General features: G+C 52.8%; 1 protein-coding gene across 3 annotated transcripts; it reads left to right on the top strand.

The window, feature by feature from the left end:
* The first annotated feature begins 357 nt into the window (after positions 1-357).
* On the top strand, positions 358-18,730 carry IRF4 (interferon regulatory factor 4). Of its 3 annotated transcripts, none has more exons than XM_055321857.1 (9): positions 358-397; positions 1,202-1,440; positions 2,429-2,615; positions 3,660-3,748; positions 4,456-4,597; positions 7,011-7,118; positions 9,455-9,808; positions 13,140-13,252; positions 15,247-18,730. In XM_055321857.1, exons 2-9 carry the CDS (start codon positions 1,225-1,227, stop codon positions 15,388-15,390), a joined length of 1,353 nt encoding a protein of 450 aa, XP_055177832.1. In that variant the 5' UTR covers positions 358-397; positions 1,202-1,224; the 3' UTR covers positions 15,391-18,730. The 3 variants fall into 3 exon arrangements, with proteins under 3 accessions (XP_055177832.1, XP_055177830.1, XP_055177833.1); XM_055321855.1 differs by having other exon boundaries at positions 4,453-4,597; XM_055321858.1 differs by lacking the exon at positions 7,011-7,118 and having other exon boundaries at positions 4,453-4,597.
* Positions 18,731-20,722: the final 1,992 nt, after the last annotated feature.

Genomic DNA, 20,722 nt, shown 5'->3' with positions numbered 1-20,722 from the left:
CCGTGTCCCCAGCGCCCCCCGTGCGCCCAGAGCCCCCCGTGGGCCCAGCGCCCCTCGTGTCTCTAGAGCCCCCAGTGAACCCAGAGCCCCCTCCGTGCCCCAAGCATCCCCCGTCCCCCCAGCACCCCCCGTCCCTCGGCGCCCCCCGTGCCCCCGCCCCCCCCTGCCACGCGCTCCCGCAGCCCCGGCCCGTCCTCCCCCGCGGCGCCCCGTCCCCGCCGGCAGCGCCCCCTCACCCCGACCCAGGTCGCGCCGCGCTGCCCGCCCAGCTCCGCCCCCGGCTCCGCCCCAGCGGGCTTTTAAGCTTTATAAGTTCCTCTTTCCCACCTCGACACTTACTCGGCTTCACCAGTTGAACTTGGGACCAGCGCGGCCTCAGCGCCGAGTCGGGGGCGAGGTAAGGTCGCGGCGGGGCGGGGGCGCGGGGGGGGGGCTGGAGGGAGCGCGTCCTGGGGAGGCCCGAACCCCGGCCCCGGCCCCGTCCCGGCCCCGTCCCGGCCCCATCCCGGGGCCCTGCTGCGGACGGCGCCTCGCAGAGTCCCGGCCCCTTCACCTCCCCGCGCCCCGACCCCGCGGCCCCCATCCCGGGGACGCATCCCCTGACCCATCATCTCGTGGACCCTCTGCGGACGGCGCCCGGCTCGGCCCGGGCCCTCATCCTCGGCCCCCATCCCCGGCCCCCGGCCCCGCGGGCCCCCATCCCCGGCCTCATCCCCGGTCCCCATCCCGGGGACCCTGCTCCGCGGAGGGCGCCCCGGCTCAGCCCGGGCCCGGGAGGCCACGCGGGGGGCGGGATGCGGCCGAGGGGCTGCGGGGGGCTCCGCGCAGGACGAAGGGTCCCAGTCCGCGGCCCGGGGAGGGGGGTCCCGAGGGGTCCTAGGTCAGCGGGGCCTCCGCGGCTGCCGGGGGGGCTGGGGGGGCCCTGGGACCTCGCGGCTCCTCGGCCCGTGTCCCCGGGGAGCTGGGCCTCGGTGGGGTGCGGTGCGCGGCTGGGCCCCCGGGGCGGTGCAGGTGCGGGCCCGGGGGGGGGGCCTGGGGGGCCCGGGGGGACCGGGATGGGGAGGTCGGGCCCCTGGAGCGCACGGACGGCGGGCGCCCCACGTGCCGGGCGTCTGCGCGGGGCCGGGTGCCGGGTGCTGGGTGCTGGGTGCGGGTGCGGGTGCGGGTGCGGCGCTGACGCCGGGTGTCGGGGCGCGGGCAGGCGGCGGCGGAGCGCGGCGGGGCATGAACCTGGAGGGCGGCGGCCGCGGCGGGGACTTCGGCATGAGCGCCGTGAGCTGCGGCAACGGGAAGCTCCGCCAGTGGCTCATCGACCAGATCGACAGCGGCAAGTACCCGGGGCTCGTGTGGGAGAACGAGGACAAGAGCATCTTCCGCATCCCCTGGAAGCACGCGGGCAAGCAGGACTACAACCGCGAGGAGGACGCGGCGCTCTTCAAGGTGGGGCGGGGCGCGGGGGCGCGGGGGCGCGGGGGCGCGGGGTCACGGGGCGCATCCCTCCCCGCCTGACCCCCTGGGGCGGGGGGTGCTGGGGCCGGTCCTCCCGCCCCGGCCGCGTGGTCCCCGGAGACTCCCCCCCTCCCCCGTGTGGCCTCCCCGCTCCCCCCTCCCCTCCCCGCGCGTCCCTATCTCCGCGTCCCTCTGACTCCCTCCTTCCAGGTCTCCCTCCGGGCCTGGTCTGGGTCTGAGTGTGGGGGTGGGATGACCCCAGGGCGCCCAGCGACCTGCGCTCGGGGACCGCCCCGACACCTGCAGGCGGAGCGCGGCGGCCTGGGGACTCCGCGGGGAGTCCCTGGAGGGTCTGAGCCTCCGCGGCCGCAGCCACCCCTGCCCCCCCCCGCAGCCCCCGCAGTCCCCCCTGCAGCCTCCTTTGCAGCCTCCCCCGCAGCCCACCCCCAGCCCCCCTGCAGCCTCCCCTGCAGCCCACCCCGCAGCCCCCTTGCAGCCTCCCCTGCAGCCCACCCCGCAACCCCCCCCCCCGCAGGCCTTCTGCTGCCCCCCGCAGCCCCCCCAACCCCCCTGCAGCCTCCCCTGCAGCCCACCCTCCAGCCACCCTCCAGCCACCCCTGCAGGCCCCCCCCCCGCTGCCCCCCACAGCCCCCCCCCCAGCTCCGGGGCAGCGCATAGCAGATGCAGTGACCAGGGCCCAGGTGCTCTTCGCCCCTCCCCACCCTCCCTAAGCACCCAGACCTCCGGGAAGCCCTGATAGAGCCCAAAGCTGAAACTACTCCACCAGGAGGACACCTGCTGGGCTTCTGTCCTGTGTGTAAATCGCAGAAGCCTCATTCTTCCCTTTAGAAATACAATTCTCAGGATCTTTTTTTTTCTGTTCTGTATGTTGGCAAATTGAACACCAATAAAAAATAAATTTATTATTTAAAAAAAACACCTGTATTTTAACTTTGCCTCCTCCCTTCGTTCCCACAAGGCTTGGGCACTATTTAAAGGAAAGTTCCGAGAAGGCATAGACAAGCCCGACCCTCCCACCTGGAAGACGCGCTTACGATGCGCTTTGAACAAGAGCAATGACTTTGAGGAGCTGGTGGAGAGGAGCCAGCTGGACATCTCGGACCCCTACAAAGTGTACAGGATTGTGCCCGAGGGCGCCAAAAAAGGTGGGACTTCCTAGACTGGGGTACGGAACATGGGCAGCCTGACACCCTTGAGGCCTCAATCTCATTCTGAAGGTCGGTTTTTCTCATCTTTCCTTTCCCTTTTCTTTCTTTCTTTCTTTCTTTCTTTCTTTCTTTCTTTCTTTCTTTTCTTTCTTCTTTCTTTCTTCTTTCTTCTTTCTTCTTTCTTTCTTTCTTTCTTTCTTCTTTCTTTCTTTCTTCTCTTTCTTTCTTCTTTCTTTCTTTCTTTCTTTCTTTCTTTCTTTCTTTCTTTCTTTTTTCTTTCTGTTTCTTTTTCTTTTTTTTTTATAGCCTGCCTGCCTCCTGCCTCATGTTCAAGCCCAACAGGCTCTTTGCCCAAATCCTCAGGGCCATGAACTGAAGCTCCTGTGCTAGTGTGGGATAACTTCTCAGATTCCAGCTCTCTGCCCGCAGGCGTATGCACATCCACGTGCGCGCATGTTTCTCAGTTATTTCTACTGGTGTCAGATATGGGCCCGTTTTTTCAAAAAAAAAAAAAAAAGGAAAATCCATTCAAAGTTTTATCTTTACTTATCGGTATTTCACGTGACCATTCTATAGAAAGGAAGCGTGCAGGTAGTATTACTAATCGTAGTAATAAAAATGCCGATTTTTAGAGTATACTGTGGCCAGTTGGGATGCTTATTGAAATCCGGGTCTTCTCTTTCCAAGTTCCTGACCAGCGTGTCAGAGTAGAGCTCAAGAATCTGCATTTCACACAAATCAGACAGATGACTCCACCTGTGGCACATCCTGCTGGTGGGCCCCTGCGTGTGACTAGGTGCACTCACACGCGGCGTACCAGCTCCCTCCCTACCTGTCCTACATAAGTCAGACCTCGCAGAAATCACTTTAAGGGCCTGAGCACATAATCGCCGGTGGGAATTGCTGAAAAACTGTCTTATTTGTCAACACCGTTATGCCTTCTAGGAATTAAACTCTCATGCATTTTTCTAAGATTTCACTTTTACTTGTGACAGTTCCTTTTTTCACACTCTGCCATTTGCCTTTGGCCCAAACGCATAGGAGCAAAGCAGCTCACCCTGGAGGACCCGCAGATGACCATGAGCCACCCCTACACCATGACGGCTCCCTACACCTCGCTGCCAGCGCAGGTACAGCTGAGGGTACGGGCTCCTGGAAGGGGAGGCTGGGTCTGGGCGAGGCCACGTGAGCCAGCGGGCCCCACGCAGCAGGAAAAGTGAACAAACAAAAACAGCAGCACTTTGTTTTTGTTATTAGTCAACCAGCTGAACCCAGTCCCCAATCATGGGACGAATGTCTCACTTCCCACCTGGTGTTGCTCTCGGTGCTGGTTTTCAGGAGAGGAGAGGCGAACGCGTCTGCCCGTTAGCGCAGATTTCGCCCGATTCTGAAATCTGGGAAACAGATCTTTTCGGGGAGATGAAATTTTTGGAAGTAGCGCTTTATCATGTGAAACCACAGGGCAGCTGATCTCTTCAGACTTTTCTGATGTGAATTACGGCTCTGTTTGCTTCACTCTGGTGGGTAGGAGAAAGCAGATTTCCCTGCAGGACTTTTGGTGCCAGGTTCAGCCATATGACGAAGCTTTAGACAAATCGTTCCTTACAACACTGTCTTCATTGTGCCTCTTGAGTCTTTATGGCTACTTTCCACCTAGTGTGATGAGCTTTTCACTCCAGAGTCTCTCGAGATGATAAAACAATGCGGCTGTGAGTGACTTCAGAGGTTCTGCGGGGAGCTGATTAAAGGAATCGGCCCCCCTCGCGCAGGGCAGCCGCTGGTCCCTGCCCGGCTGGTGGCTTTTCGTCTCAGCCGCGCCCTCATATTCCTTTAGCAGGTTCATAACTACATGATGCCTCCCCACGAGCGAGGCTGGAGGGAGTACATCCCCGATCAGCCCCACGCGGAGATCCCGTATCAGTGTCCGGTGACATTTGGATCCCGCGGCCACCACTGGCAGGGTCCGGCTTGTGAAAACGGTAAGGGGTGCAGCAGAGCACACCTGGCCCGGGGCCCCGGCCTCCCCCGACCCTTCCCCGGGCGCTGCCCCGGCTCCTGCCCTTCTCCCGCGCAGTGAGGGAGAGAGGGTGGTCTCCCTCCTGCAGCCTGGAAAGGGGAGGCGCTCCAAGGCTTGCTGACACCTGGCCTACCTGTGCCAGCACCTGGCTGCCAACCGCCTGATGCGAGACCTTATTTAAACATCACAGGCATGGTTCCGGGTGGCTGCTGCTTACTCGGTTAGGGTCTGCCCTGGTTCCCTTCACGCTGGGCTGGGACCAGGCCCAACAGGCTCCCTGCTCAGTGGGGGGCCCCCTTCTCCCTCTCTGCCCTCACCCCCCGCTTGCACTCTCTTGCTTCTCTCTCCCAAGGAAATGAATAGAAATCTTTTTTAAAAAATTCTTAAAAAAATAAGCATTGCAGAAAAAATGAAAGGGGGCACTAATGTCAAAATAAATGAATGAATACATAAAAACAAGAAAATAAACATTGCAGAGACCTAACCCAGGCAGCTACAAACTGCCCCGCTGTTTTTGAGGCAAAATCGCACCACGTAAGGAATGCCCAAAGTTACCCAGTGAAAAGTGAGGGGCTGGAGTTCGACCTCGGGTCCCCGAACCCAGCCTTTCGTTGAAGCCAGGGGGTCTCAGACGTCAGGCTGGTTGGCTCTGTCTCCTGAGTTCTCTGTCTGATAGGTTAGCATCTTTCATCTTCCCTAAATAATCTTGGGCGAAAAGTGATAGATTTGGTCAGCCTTCCCCCTGGACTGTCCCGAATGCTGACGGGACCAATGGCCTCGCTGCTCTGCTGCTTTCTGGCCGCCCCTAAGTGGGGATGCTCCAGCTGTGCCGGGCCCTCCCCTTCGGGACCCCAGGAGCCGACTGCGCCCCCCGGCCACCGGCCGCTCAGCACGTGGAGCATGTGGCTCTCCATCCTGAGCTCAGGAGCTCGAGCCCCACAGGGCCGGGAGTTCACCTACCCCGATGCGGTGCCCATCAGAGTGATTTGGGGGCTAGAAGTGATAGTACGAATGCAATGAGTAAATACTAAGAAGAGAAAAGCCCACAGAGGTGTCGGGTCCAGAGCTTCGCCTACCCCGGGCGCTTGGGGTCCTCTGCCCGGAGGAGCTCCCCAGACGTCGAGGTGAGATGTCTCCGCGGAAGCACCAGTTAACCCTGCAGAGAGAACCTCACGGTGTACCGAGCGGAGCACAAGCTTCCAGGACTCGGAGTTAGGTGGTTCGGTAGGAATCCCGAGCGGGTCAGGATCAGATCCTTCTGTGTGTTCTAGAAGTACTGGGTTCTTCGCAATGTGGTCAGCTCCCTTTTTACTGATCGTGTTCAAGTCGGTTTTGGCGTTATGGGATTTGAGATTCACGTTCAGTGGCAAGTTTCCAGAAAAGCCCAGAATTTGATTGCACTAGCATTTCAAGAGCGATTTGCAACAAAGGCTGCTTTCCATCCCGCCGTGGAGGAGTTGGCCCCCCTGGAACTGCTTGCTGAGGTTCACACCTGTGTCTAGTGCATCGGGCCCTGTTGAATAAGAACCTCAGTAACAGGGCAATGCCTCGAACTCTATGGAAATATGGGATTGGCACACTCGGCGTGGAGGCATAGTTGACAGCAAATGAGGTGCCACCAAAACCGTGTCCTATTACATATTCTTTCTCCGTTATTGTGTAACGTGACCTGCAGCTACTGGGCAGCCAAGGCGCATGGTTCGGTTTTGCTCCTGAGCCCAGGAATAGAGAGCTAGATAAATGTGGTGTGAACAACTTGTAAGTTTTTGATTGGGCCCTTTGGCATTGGAACTCAGGCAGACCTGAGCTCTCAGCTCTCCTATGACCCCGCTGTGTGGACAGGACAGGGTAGATCTCCTTGACCTGGGTCATCCTGTTGGTCAGGGTAGTTACGGAGGGACGCCACTCACAGGTACGGACTGGCGGCTATCGGACGAGTGAGCCTTGGGGACCCGAACACCCATGGTGACGACAGTCCGCAATACTGCATCGTATTAAAAGCCGTAGGAGAGCAGAGCTTGAGTATCCCCCCGACGTAGCACACGCACAGGGTGATTATGTGAGGTGACGGAGGTGCTCGCTGAGTTTAAGACGAGAGAGAAAAACTTACAGAGGGATGGTTCCAGGTTTCCTTCCGCGGCTCTGAAAAGCCTCCTTCCTCTTTCAGTGTTGTGTTTTCCCGATTTGGGCTTCGGCTTCTCTTTGCCCCTGGAGGATGCCCCCAGTCTTCCCCGCAGGGCCCCTGGCGCTTCCCTCCCAGGGCTGGTGCGTCCCCGGGGGCTCAGCGGCCACAACCCAGGGAGAGGAGACCTCCCTTGCGTCTTGGTTGGATGGACTCTGTTTAGACATCATCTGACTCTTATTTACGAATGCAGGTTGCCAGGTGACAGGAACCTTTTATGCTTGTGCCCCGCCTGAGTCCCAGGCCCCAGGAATCCCCATAGAGCCAAGCATAAGGTCTGCCGAAGCCTTGGCGCTCTCAGGTGAGTGCAGCGTTCCCTCCTGGAGCCGCACAGCAGGCTGGCTTCCCGGCGCCCCGCCCTCACCTTCCACCTTCGGGTAGACTTGCTGGCGTGGGTGCGGGGTGGGGGTGGTGTCCCTGGGCACAGGCCACGGCGCTGGCTTCTTCCACCTGGGCTAGAGCGGGTGTGGACACACCTGACTCCCGCGGGTGTGAGCCAGAAGCATCAGTAGAACACTCAGCACCGAGAAGCCAGCTTTTGATTCTAAATGCTGGCTTGAGTCCAGTTGTTTTAAGGTTTCCACTGACATCTATCTGAATTTCCAGGAACACGCAAACGCCCCAGCTCGATACACCAATATTGGCCCCGCTTCAGCCAATATTCTCTCAATGTAGTATAATCTCTTAGAAAAAATACACAAGGGTTTCTCATTTTGAAAAGCTGATCATCCTTCCAGGCTTAGTCACAGGTAGGTCTTCCTGTCTGGCCTCCTGGGGACGGGTGTCCCGCTCCCCTCTCTGCCACATTCGTGCACCTGAAAGCAATGGACGTGGCGCTCTTCCTCTGAAATCCGATATGTCTTGCGAAAAATTTGGATTAGATCTGCTTTCAGAGTTTCACTTCTAAAAGGATTCCTACAAGCTCAGAGATCCTACCTGTTTTAAGGAAGGCACCTCAAGGTTCATGAAACTTATGTGTTGCCTGTATATTTATTTATTTATTTTTGTATAGTATTTTGGGTTGTTTTAAAGTGAGATGCGTAATTATATTAAACATGAGTAGCCTAAGCTTCAGAATGAATTATCCCCTTCCTCTTGGGCTTTTTTTTTTTTAAAAAAAAACAGTGACGGAATAAAATAATTATCAAGGTGGCAGGGATTCCGGGTACCTTTCCTGCTTCCAGGTCCACCACTTACCTCTTCCTGGCTCTACAGCTCTGAACGAGAATTGCTGCCTCTTTTCTCACATGGTCCTACGTGACGGAAGGGGGGTGTTTCTGAGCGGCAAGACTTGTGCTTGTTTTTAGAAACGTTCTAAGACTTCTCTTAAGCACCTAAGACCTGGAGGTGCCTGTGGGTGCCTGGAGGGTGGGGGGTAAACAGCTATTATGTCGCTGTGACCTCGTGATTCCTGAGGACGTTAAATGCAATGAGGCCTGCCCTGCGGGTCACCTCGGGTGTCCACTAGCTCTCCCAGCTAGTGCGTTTACAGCCGCAGGAGTTGGAGTGGAGGACAGAGACAGTGATGAGGGTTCAGTCTCACAACCGACCGTTGGGGAATAAGAAGCTTTTGTGGGTTGCTTTCTTGGGAATATGCACAATACAGACGAATGATCAACCTCGAGCGCATTGGCCGAGCCGCGATTCCCGTTCCTGAGTCCCACACAGTCACGGATGGCTTGCTCCGGCCCGTGAGCCCTTCCGTGCTTCGGTGAAGGGGCCCTTTGCAGACCGAGCTTGGTCCTTTCAGTCTGTGGGTCATATTCTGAAGGAAAATTTCCCACCATAAGGTGGGTTTACTGATGGATATAATAGATGGTGCAGTTATTTTAGCCTTAGAATATCTTTTTCTCCATGGATTCTTTTCTTTCCTCATGAATTAATTTTTTTATGCAAGTCATACATACATACACAGCACAAAAACTAACATGACCATAGGGAAGGCAAAACTGGAAAACAAAAACCTTGCATTCCTACCACCCAGAGGTCACTGCTGTTAGAGTCTTACAGCTTACCTTCCCTAAGACCTCAATGTGCACTTGTGTGTGTATATATATATCTTAATGTAAGTGACGTCATAATGGTAGTTTAGGGCCGTTTCAGATGTAAATATTTTTATTTATTGAAACACCATTATATCTCTCTGCTAGTAGGAATTAAACTTAGGCTTTACCTCCTCCAAAAAAATCAAAGCTGATCGCCATGCGCGAAGATGAATTTTGTTCAGTGCTACGTGCCTTAGTATTTTAGACACGATTCTTGTCATCACTGCCAGCATCAACACTAAAGCAATGACACAGAAAGTGTCTGACACAAGTCAAATACATTGTGCAGAAAAACGATGCAAGGCGTGATCCCCCTCCACGAGAAGAAATCTTTGGCCATGTAAATTCAATAGGTTTCTTGCAGGATTTCTTTAATATCTGTTACTTTCTGTGGCTCCGGGAGGGAGATGAGGGCGTACAGCATTTCCTGAACTTCCTTAAGCTGGAACTTTCTAGTTTTTGTGGAATATCCTGGGACAGACACCAGGGTCCCCCCAAGCGCACGTGTTCTGGTCACTTAGTTTGGGATCCTGATGGGTGTCCAGTGCTCCTGGGTCCGTTAGCACTGACCTTGAAATCTCTGTGTTTGCAGACTGCCGACTGCACATCTGCTTGTACTACCGGGAGATCCTGGTGAAAGAGCTGACCACATCGAGCCCAGAAGGCTGTCGGATCTCCCACGGGCACACTTATGATGCCAGTAACCTGGACCAGGTCCTGTTCCCCTACCCAGAGGACAATGGCCAGAGGAAAAACATCGAGAAACTTCTGAGCCACTTGGAGAGGGGTGTGGTCCTCTGGATGGCCCCCGACGGGCTTTATGCCAAAAGACTGTGCCAGAGCAGGATCTACTGGGATGGGCCCCTGGCACTGTGCAGTGACAGGCCCAACAAACTGGAGAGGGACCAGACCTGCAAGCTCTTTGACACACAGCAGTTTTTAGCAGGTAACGCGCCAAATTCTCTGTTAGAATGGAGCATCCCATGCCTGTGAGCCTGAGACACAGAACAGAGGGGGTGCCCGCCACCGTGGTCCAAACAGATGGTCACTCCCGCCCCAAGTGGAGGTCCTCCGTCTAGGAGCCCCTGAGCCCACCCTGCGTGATCCGAGATAGGGTTCCTGTGTGTTCACCTCTCACCTTTGCCTCTACCACCCGCTCCTCTCCATTGGCAGAGGCGTGTGAAGAGAAGGGAGCTTGCTCCGGGGGATTGTGGCTCAGGCAGACAGCTAGAAATTCTGGGATTCAACCGATAGTCACCGACGCAGAAGGTTCATGCTTTACTGGTAGCGGGATCCCAGCAAGCTACTATTTGTTAAGGTCCCTCGGAAAATTATAAGGGTCAGAGGTGTATCATTAGCGTTCTTGGCTGTGGGATGTGGTGCCCCGTGCAGATGCCCTCCAGCAGGGGGGACGAGGAGGGAGTGTGCGGAACCCGCTTTGCAAAGGGGAAATCATGAGAAGGCTTTGAGGTATCTCTACGGTATACACTTCTCAAGTAAGATTTTCTAAAACTAGTAAGTTTTGACTTCATGACAAGTAAATTAGTCCTGGGCTGGCTTTTGTGAAACCACTGGCCACATTCGTGCTGAAGCTTCATCCAGAGAATCCATTTGGCCGTTGTCTATATTGATGAAGCCTCTTTTTGGGGGAGAAAGCTGTTCTCTCGGCTGTCCACTCTTTCTGTGCCCTGTCCTTAAGCTACTCTTTGATAAGTACCTTTCAGAAATGCCCTATGTCTTTGGGTCTTCAGGTCCCTCTCCTTTCCGTGAATACGCTTCTGATTCAATTCATTTAAAACAGAAACGTGAAGCACCTGCGTGCTTTGGTACGACTGATAGTCGCTCAGCCTTTTGGGTTTAGGTTCCCCAGATTGGTGTAGGCTCATCCAAATTCTCTTTGGTGCCCCCCCCCCCAAACGGGTATGTCCCTATATGACTGACCCTTGACAAAAGGTGTGACAAGAGGAAGAGGGAGACGTGGGTCTGTGAGTGCCCGTGGCAGCACCAGGCTGAGAAGGGCCTGCGGGCCTGCACGTCCCTTTCTCCGGCGTCAGCAGAACTGCCTCCAGGTCCGCGCTGTGACTTCTGCACACGCTGGGCCTGGCGTGGTGATCACGGGGGGCAGCCCGGGGCGGCTCGGGGGCTGCTGGGGGCCGTCCTGTCTGCACCTCCCCTGTCTGCGGCGGAGGCCGAGGGGTCCGCGGGCGCTGGGTCTCCTCAGAGACCATGGGTCTTGGCCTCTTTGGACTCGGAAGAAGTCGCAGGCCTAGGGCTTTAGTCAGGGCGTCCCCGAGGAAGGACACTGGTGTCTGTGAGTTTCTCGCCACGTGTGTTTTAGGAAGGTCAGATCCTCCCATGTCACGAGGCTGTACGTGCCCCTCAAGTCCCAGGCGCTGAGAGCTGGACCCGGACTGGAGGCACACGGTGTGAGGCCCGGCCCCGAGCACCCCGGGCTCAGTTCACCTGCCCAGGGTTCATTTATCTGTGAGCAAGGGTTGTTTTTGGTTCCTCGTAACCAAGGGCTGAGCTTTTTGCTCACTACACCCCCTTATCTTGAAGTGGTCCCTGAGGCTCAGGGAGGAACCTGTGAACTCAAACACTGCAGCTGTGCAGACCAGCTTCTGCATAATCAAGGATTCCCACAGAATGTTCTCGTATTATCAAGCATTTGAGGCGTGACTTTTTCAGAGAACTGTGCCGACTTGTCACTCTGACTGGCGCGTGTAGGTGGAGGCTCGGGCCTCAGCAGTGTGAATGCCTGCGACACATTCTGACTGAGTCAGTTAGGCTTGATTTGAATTCTGGAAGAAAAAAAAAAAGCAGGAAGTCAAGCAGTCCAGTGAGTTAGTTAGAAACTTCGCTTCAGTTGAGGAGCACAGTGAAGATCTTTGATATCTGCCCATTCAGGATTCGCAGACTCCTAGGGACAGCCCCTGAAGGCAGAGCCTGGAGGTGCACAAGGTGCATATCTGATCAAGATGCTGTGCATTCGGCTTGCAGGAGGTGCAGCAGCACTGCGGGTCCTTCCTCTGCAGGCGCAACATTTAACTGCTGGGAAGGAAAGCTTAGGAGCAGCTGGAGTCTTAGAGTCCTCCTGAACGTGGGCGAGGGGCCGGGGTCAGTGCCAGAGACTGCACGTGCGGCTTCCCTGCTCCGCGCCCTTCCCGGGGAAGGGTGCCTGGAGGGTCCACACACCCACCAGGGTGGGGCCGGGTGCTTCATCACTACCTTTCTCCTTCCTTTTTTTTTTTTTTTAAAAGATTTTTATTTATTTATTCATGAGAGAGAGAGAGAGAGAGAGAGAGAGAGAGAGAGAGAGGCAGAGGGAGAAGCAGGCTCCATGCAGGGAGCCTGACTTGGGACTCGATCCCAAGTCTCCAGGATCACGCCCTGGGCTGAAGGTGTCGCTTAAACCGCTGAGCCCCCTGGGCTGCCCCCTTTCTCCTTCCAAAGCAACGTCTGTCGCAGGAGACAGGCAACAAGTCAGCCCAAAGTCCCACAGTTTAGGCTCCGCGCCAAGCAGGAGGCAGCTGCCCAGAGCTGGTGCTCAGTCCCCAAGATAACAGGAAAGCATTTGCAGGGGTGCCTGAGTCATGGAGAAGTCCCGACTGGCCCAGATACCGGATTATAAGCGCTCAGCTGTTTTGAGATGACATTTTTAAATAATCAGAACATTTTTATTTATTTATTTATTTTTAAATATTTTTTAAAGGATTTTATTTATTTATTCATGAGAGGCACAGAGACACAGGCAGAGGGAGAAGCAGGATCCCCGCAGGGAGCCCGATTCGGGACTAGATCCTGGGACCCCGGGGTCACGCCCTGGGCCGAAGGCAGATGCTCAACCCTTGACCCACCCAGGCGTCCCAATTTTGATTTTTTTTAATGAAATTTCTCCTTTATATAAATTATTCTTTTGCCTCAATGTAGCTACATTGCTTTTCCTTTTCCTTCAGCCTTCACTCCTTGCTCCTACCCTTCGCACTGCCCTGGCTCCAGGGCTACAAGTCAAGAGTCTTCATCTGCAGGGCACATTTCCCATAAAGAATCAGGTGAAACCTAGAGCTGTCTCGGGAAAAGCACACATACGGACGTGGACATGCAATTCTCTATTGGGGTCTGAGGTTAGGAAACCCACTTAGAGAAATAAAGAATACTCACTCCTTCAGTTTTCAAAATCAGCAGTGAGCTTCTGCCTCCCGTTTTAACCCGGCACGTTCAAGGATCGTTTCTGATCAGGGTCGTTTGTTCTGTCTTTTTCTTGTGGGGTTCTCTAGAGCTGCAAGCTTTTGCTCACCATGGCCGTCCCCTGCCAAGATTCCAGGTAACTCTGTGCTTCGGGGAAGAGTTTCCAGATCCTCAGAGGCAAAGGAAGCTCATCACTGCTCACGTGAGTATTCAGTCCCATTCGAATGATGCAGTTTCCCTATTTTCCATCAGGGGTGGGGTCCCATTTAGAAAATTCTCAAATACAAATATATGTCAAGTGATGGGAACATCCTAAGGGAGGAAGCATGGCCCAGTGAATGGTGCTGGGAGTCCAGGGACCCACAAGTTCTTTCCAGCCCTAGATGTCTACTCATCAAACCTGCACCGTGGGCCTCTTTGTCCCATCATGACACTGTCCTATTCCCGTTTTATAAGGATTTAAAAGGACTGGTCATAAAAGTGTCCCCTTAATATTCTCCATATTTAATATTGCCTTTAAAATGCCGTCTAGCTGACCTCCACTCAACGGAGAAGCTCTTTCCAAATGGGAAGCTTAAGTATTTTGCTGTTCCCCCAAATGTTTCCCAAATCCTCTTTTATTTCTGGATTTTTAGACATTATTTAACTAGTGGAAACCGAGGGCCATGTGTTATTTGGAGGAAGCTAACTCTGTCAAGGAATTTAAGTAGCTCAGACCACCAGTGTTCTCTAGCAGAGTTTGAAATAGGTTCGACTGCAGCAAGTAAACACCTTTTTTTCATAAAATAGAAAAGAAAAAAGGATTTATAGAGATAGCATTTGGAATAAATTTGCCACAGAAAACAGAGCTTTGAATACCTAAGAGTTTTGAATTTGAGAACTTCACGTTGCTACCTACCTTTGAGAGTCATTAATGGGCCCAGACAAAAAGGTAAAAGAAATCATACTCAATAATATAAATATTCAGGTCATATTGTAGAAATAAAGAATACTCACTCCTAATGTTTTTTTTTTTGTTGAAAAACTGAAAATAAAACACTAATTGTAAACCCATAATCCTCCTCTTGATTTGAAAAATCAAAAACCAATCCACCAACCAACCAAAAAAAAAAAAAAATATATATATATATATATATATATATATATATATATATATATAGTCTTGTAGATTTTTAGGGCTTTTTCATGAATTCTCTCCAGTAATTGATACAATAATTAATATCTTGTTAACACCCAGGACTGTTAAATAACTAAATAAACTTGGTATTGACAAATAACATGTCAAAAGTTGGTGAAAAACTCCTGCACCAGCCAGATTTTAAGGGTGTTCTGGGTGCACCAGGCATCCTCTGAATCAGGCAGTGATGGGTTCCTCAAGCAATGGTCCCTGGAATCTAGGTGTCTGGGGTGGAAAAGAAAGATGGATTGGTGTACACCACGAGTTCTACTCCTTTTTATTATGGATTTAATTTATTTCAAGCATCTCATATGAATTATGCTTAAGTTTGTATATATCGAATAACATAAAGGCTCAATTTAATAGCGGAATTGATTAACAAAGTATTCTGTTTCCTTAGATGTTGTAAATTAAGGACATGCTGAAAGCTGAATTTTTTTTTTTTTTTTTGGGACTATGAACCACACAAATAGCCAAACTAGATGAATTTGGGTTCAATTAGCCTCTCTTTCCCCATAATAGCAGTGTTGTTGTTTGCATAGATTTTGCCCCTTTCTTCTTCCTTTCCCTTAGAAATCTGTGGATTATCTAGGTGGTCCAGGAATTGTAAATTGCTCAGGATTTGCACCTGCGTCCCCGTCAAGCTGTGGTCGCGGAGAAATGCATTGGCCTTAATCATACTGAGTTAGCTCCAACTTCACTAGTCACCTCTAATGGCCTTTTAGTTTGGTCATGTCCCTCATTTGCTTAGGCATAGCCAAACGTAAATTTTAAGCGGCTGTTCATTGAAAAGCACCATCCCTGACGTTAATGCAGTCGAAACTCAGAGCTCAGTAGGGCTTGTCGCCTGGGATGTGTGAGCGAGCGCCTGCGGGAGCGACTTCCCCACGGTGTTGTGACCAGTGGGCGCCTACCCCGGACTCCACCGTCCTTGAAACACGGAGTCATTAACGATGAGCCAGTCACAGGGCGCTCGAAAGCGTGTTTCAATAATGTCTTCTTAAAATCTCTTATTAAAGGTCGAACCTCTACTCGCCAGACAGCTGTACTATTTTGCTCAGCAAAACAGTGGACACTTCCTGCGGGGCTACGACCTCCCCGAGCACATCAGCAGCCCGGAGGATTACCACCGGTCGATGCGCCACTCCTCCATTCAAGAGTGAGACCAGGCCTGACAAGGGGCGGCCTTTCACTGTAAATATCTGACTTTCCCAGGAACAGCTCACCGAACTCCCTCTTTTCCTTTTGAGAAACCTGGCGATTGGGACTTCAGCCCTTGAGGAGAATCTCGGCAAGAATGAGCGTAAAAAAAAAAAAAAAAAAACAAAAAAACAAAAAACCCACCCCGGCTCCGTCTAAGGGAGCTCATTCCTAAGGAAACGCGGTTTTCAGGGTCTCCCGCAGACTGCCGCCTCTGAGGATCACTGTGAACCTTGACCAAAGGATGTGTTTACATTGACTTAAATACTATCTTTAATTTGATGTGGATTATCTGTTGCTTGAAAACTGAGAAAACTTGTGTTTCAGTGTTGACCACTAACTGGAGGGATAGAAGCACACGAGTGTCGTACTATTACTCAGGGAACTAATGTCTAAATTTGAGGTGACTCTGCCCACAAAAGGAACATGTTGATGCCCATAGAAGATGTCGCTCTTGTAGACAGTGCTTGCTGTTAGAGAATCTTTGGCTGGGATTGGACCACGGTGCCTCCAGCCTCGGGCTGGCTCATTAACCCGCTGCGCCCGGGCCTGGGCCTGGCCCCGCGGCTTCCCTGCCTTGTCTCACCCCCCCCCCGCCCCCCGTTTGCTCTCTCTCTCCTCAGGCGCCCCTGAGAACCAATTGGTATTTTCTGGAACCAAAAAAGCATTAGGGCTTCCTTGATTAGTGTATTTTAGTAAGGCCTACAGTCTGGTAATGGGTACTTGAGATAGTTTTTGTTTTTTTGTTTTGTTTTGTTTTTTTGTCTCTCTATTCTCTATACTCTATTCTCTATAGAATAGAAATCATGGCTAAAGCTATTTCTTAAAAAAGAAGAAAAGGATAACAATCCAAGTACTGAAGATATATTTTTGAAACTCGGTGACATTTCCCCCTCTTACCCTGTTTGTTTTGTTTGGCTATCAGTTAGTTATCCATGACAACACTAAAGAGGAGGAGCCGATGCTTTTCAATTTGGTGAACTCTGTTAGGAAAGATGATGACAGGATTTCACTGATTGCATAACTGCAGACTCAGTGGGCTGTTTTTGCTTATTTTGTATATTATGTGCTTCCTCATGCCAATATGGTTTGACAGGGCTTTTACTGGGCTTTTTCCAAATACATCTTTTTATAGAATCACCAAGATCTCTACTTGCTTAAGTGAACCTGGTCACTTCCTTGTTGCTTGTTTTGGAAAAGCACAGATGTTTAGACTGATGCTGGCAACTGGTGTTTTTATTATACTATGAAAAACTGCTCTTACTTTCAGGCTCAGCAAAAGACTTAATAATTCTCAAATATATGCCGCTCTTATTCCAGCCTGTATTTCCAAATCATTCAACAAGCTGTGCCCCTTACGTTAGACAGATTATTTATGGCCTTTATCCAATTTGGTAAGCAATGAAGCAATTGGAGTGCCGTTTTTTTAACCTTTAAAAAGGAGGATTTTTAAAAAGGATTTTATTTATTTACTTAGAGAGGACGGGGAGAGGGGGACAGAGGGAGCGGGAGAAGCAGGCTACCCGCTGAGCAGGGAGCCTGACGTGGGGCTCGATCCCAGGACCCCGGGGTCACGACCTGAGCCGAAGGCAGACGCTCAACCGACTGAGCCACCCGGGCGGCCCAAGGACTTTTTAATGGTAACATGATACATATTAACTACAGGAAATGTAAACAGTATATACAGGCCAAAAAAAAAAAAAAAAAAGAAGTGCATCGTCTTCCTTATCGCCAGCCCAAATTCCTCCCTTGAAATATCTGCAAGAAGAGTTTCACTTATTCTTCCAATACGCTTCACTTCTCTGTAGGTTTACATCAACTCAGAAAAAAACCAAAACGAACCACCTCCTAGGATCATCTTGCAGCCACTTTAATGCAGCTGCTCTTTCAACCTAAGGATGCATTTACCTCACCCTTTCAGGAGGCCTTGTCCTCGCAGAACCCCACCCGTGCAGGCCAAGCGAGGAATTTCACCAGCCGCTAGGAGTGAATATGCGTGGACAGCGGATTATATTTTGTGAATTGCAGTAATTTATACATCTTATAGATGCAAAGTGTTTTAGGGTATATTATCCTAAGGGGAAATTGAAGGCAAAATTAGGAATCGCTGTGACACAGGCCCCAGTGTATGCGGCCCCTCCTCCCTGGAGAATATTTAACCCACGCCAGCGCTTCAGAGAAGTTCCCTGGTGTCAATCCCAGGAGTGCTGTGTCTTCTGAATTCTCCAAACAGAAGCTTATTTCTATTCTGTTGTGCATTCTTTTCTCTTTTCTTTTTTCTTTTTTTTGATATTAAGCTACTTTAACACTGGAGTTACATTTCCTGGAAAATGCTCTTGGCTTGGGCTGCTGTCCCTTTTCTCATCCTTACTTCCATCTACTTTTTTTTTTTTTTAATTTGGAGGAATCCAGAGTGTGTGCTAAGGAATGAATCATGAAGAAATCAGGGTGAAGAACCTGGCATGGGCTCCTGCCTGAGAGGCTGGGCAACAGGTGGGCACGCACCGAAAGAAGCCTTTCTCCTGTGTCGGCTGCACCACTGAACATTGGTTGTTGCAGTTGGTTTTTTTTTTTTTTTTTTGGTAGCAAATATTTTTTTAGTTCAAAGCCCCCTTAATTCTTCTTTGATCACATTTCTCCAATTTCCCCACAGGTGAATGTTTTTCTGGAAGCAATGAGCTTCCTTGAGGTCTATATTTTTAGTCTGTATCTCCCGAGTTTGTGGTCGCCTGGCATCTATTTAAATGTTGCATTAGGGCTGTCTTGCTGTAGGTGTCGTCCTGCAATGGACTTTCCTCGCTGTTCCATCGCTGAGGTCTCCCCACATCCATGAAGGTGGGTCTCACCCGGCTCTCGTCAGCTGGGGTCAGATGGCTTTTCACATGAGTGTGGTGAGGGTCGATTTTCCCGGTATTTGTTTCCACTGCTCTTAGGAAAGCATGCATGCCGAGTGTTGTCGAAGTGAAGGAGAGAGAGAGGATGTGGACAAGAGCAAGAGTCCAGCGGACAGTCGTCCTCCAGTGTGGACTCCCATTGTGCCTTAGTGTCCGAGGTGGGAAGAACTGGTGGGTGTTGGGCCCGCCACCCGCCCCTCCTCCCCCGCTGTATCAGTGGCCCGGACGAGCTGCTCTGGTGGGTCCCCCCGGGGTTACGCTGGTTCCCTCCTGGGGCCCGGCCTCTTGGCCTCCCGGGCAAGGGTGTCTAGAGAAGAAGCAAATCGCTCTGCAGAAGATGATTGTACATAACAATGTCGTGCATCTTGGTGTAGACTGCTTTTCAAAACAGTTCGCCGTTTGTGATAATCTGTTGTTTCATGTAGTTGTTAAATAAAGGCTTTTTAAAAAAGTCATCTGTGAGGAGCTGTGTGTGTGTTATTAAACACTCATCTTGATTGCTTTTAAAATACTTCCTCCTTCTGTTGTGTTCTTTCAAAGAGGCTGCTTCGGCAGCCTGCTTCCTTCCTGGTTGTCATATGTGTTCGTAAAATCAGATCTCAAAGTGCTCTGCTAGGCTTTAAAAAAAAAAAAAAAGAAAGAAAGAAGAAAGAAAAGAAAAGAAAGGCAACACTGGTCCCGGCAGCGTAGGGCAGCTTCTCCAGCCCACGGAAACCCATCTAAGGAGCGTGTTGAACAATCCTTGCCTTCTTCTCCCTTGTGTGTTTTAAAAGGTCTACTCGACCCAAGGAAATTGTTAATATTTCCTTTTATATTCATGACTTCTTTGATTTTGTCGTTGTTGTTAAAGAGGAGGGGATGTAGGTTAACCAGCATCCGGAATGTGAACTATAACGTGAGACTCCACAGTGAGAGAGCCGACGGAGGGCCTGTAGGTCTAGTGGGGCCCTCGGGGGTCGGGGCTGCACTTGGGGGGGACGGCGGGAGCCCTGCCGCCAGCGGTTTCGTGGAGCTGCCAGAAGCGCTGGTGACCCAGGAGTCCCAGACTATCAGCTTAGAGAATTCTGGGTTTTCTAAACGGTTCCATAGATCGGATTTTAAATAGCTTTGGATTTTCTAAATTAAATTGAGCAGGTGGGAATATGAACTACATGCTGTTGGCTGGGGCTCTAACTGTTCAGCTGGTACCGAAGAGCCGGAGTCACTGCACATGAACCATGATCTGTCGATTCTTTAGGCCTAAAAAAGGATTTCAAAGAGATTCTGAGCCCTTGGACTGGCGCTCAAGTAAGTTCACACCTCCCTCGGGTGCCTGTCCTCAGGCACAGGCGCAGGCTCGACTGTGTCGGGTTCACTCTCCTTTCGGCAACCATTACTTGCACAAATAAATACTTGCATGTGCATGCACCGGCGGTGATTCTCGACACCAGAAATCGGTCACCACGTTCCGCATCGCGTCTCTGGAAAGCCACTCGAGGAGCCATAACACCCCGTTTCTCTCTAGGTTGGTCTAAGCGGCTCAGCGCAGCTGCCTGCCGGCCTGGTGGAGGGTCACGGACCAGGGCCCGTGGGCACGTGGCACCTGCAGGCCTCCCCGGCCGCTGGCGGGCAGACCGTCTGTGCCACGGCCTCGTCGCCCCTCTATCCCTGGCCTGGAGCGGGTCCCCAGCCTGGGGAACCCCGACCACGGGCACTTGCTGTGTCCGAGAGCTGCTGCTGCTCTGCTCCGGGTGGACGCGGACTTTCCGTTTTCTCCCCGGAGCTGGTGCGTTCAGTGGATGGAGGCTTCCAGGAGCAGCATCAGCAAGGCCGGGTCCCCTCCTGTGTGTCCCGCGCCCCATAGCTGGTGCTTGGAGCCTCCAGCCGTCCTCCTGGCCACCCCACTGTGCAGCCCACGGTGCCCAACTCCGGGGTCCCTGGGGCTCCCCTCCCTCCCAGGAGGCCCCCCGACACCCGGCCAGCCTCGGCCTCCCTGCTGGGCCCTGGCCACGCACCCTCGCTGTCTGCAAGTGCTCGGGCCTCCGGCGGCGGATGTCGGTGTCTGGCCTCCCGTGTGGGCCCCAGAGGAGCCACTGCTGGGCCGTGGGCCGTCGTCACCGTCAGGGAGGAGGGGGCCACCGGTGCCTGTGTCTGCCGCCGAGGCTACCGGGGGCAGCTGGGCCTTGGGCACCGCCACCCCGTCACCCTTCCCGGCCCCCGGCCCGGCCGGATGCAGGTGCTCCGAGCCACAGAGGAGGAGAACGAGGAGGGGCTGCAAGGGCTGCCGCAGCTCCGGGACAGGGGCCACCGCTGTCCGGGAGCCTTTCACCGTCTGTGCCCCGGAGGACAGCGGCCGGCAGGGCAGCAGGGCACAGGCCCCGAGGGGAGCCCAGGCCAGCCAAGGCTGCCGGCTGGACCCCTA

This window comes from Nyctereutes procyonoides, unplaced genomic scaffold, assembly GCF_905146905.1.
Source record: "Nyctereutes procyonoides isolate TBG_1078 unplaced genomic scaffold, NYPRO_anot_genome, whole genome shotgun sequence".
Classification (NCBI taxonomy): Eukaryota; Metazoa; Chordata; class Mammalia; order Carnivora; family Canidae; genus Nyctereutes; species Nyctereutes procyonoides.
The sequence above is the reverse complement of the archived record's forward strand: the minus strand, read 5'-3'. Positions and strand labels throughout refer to the sequence as shown.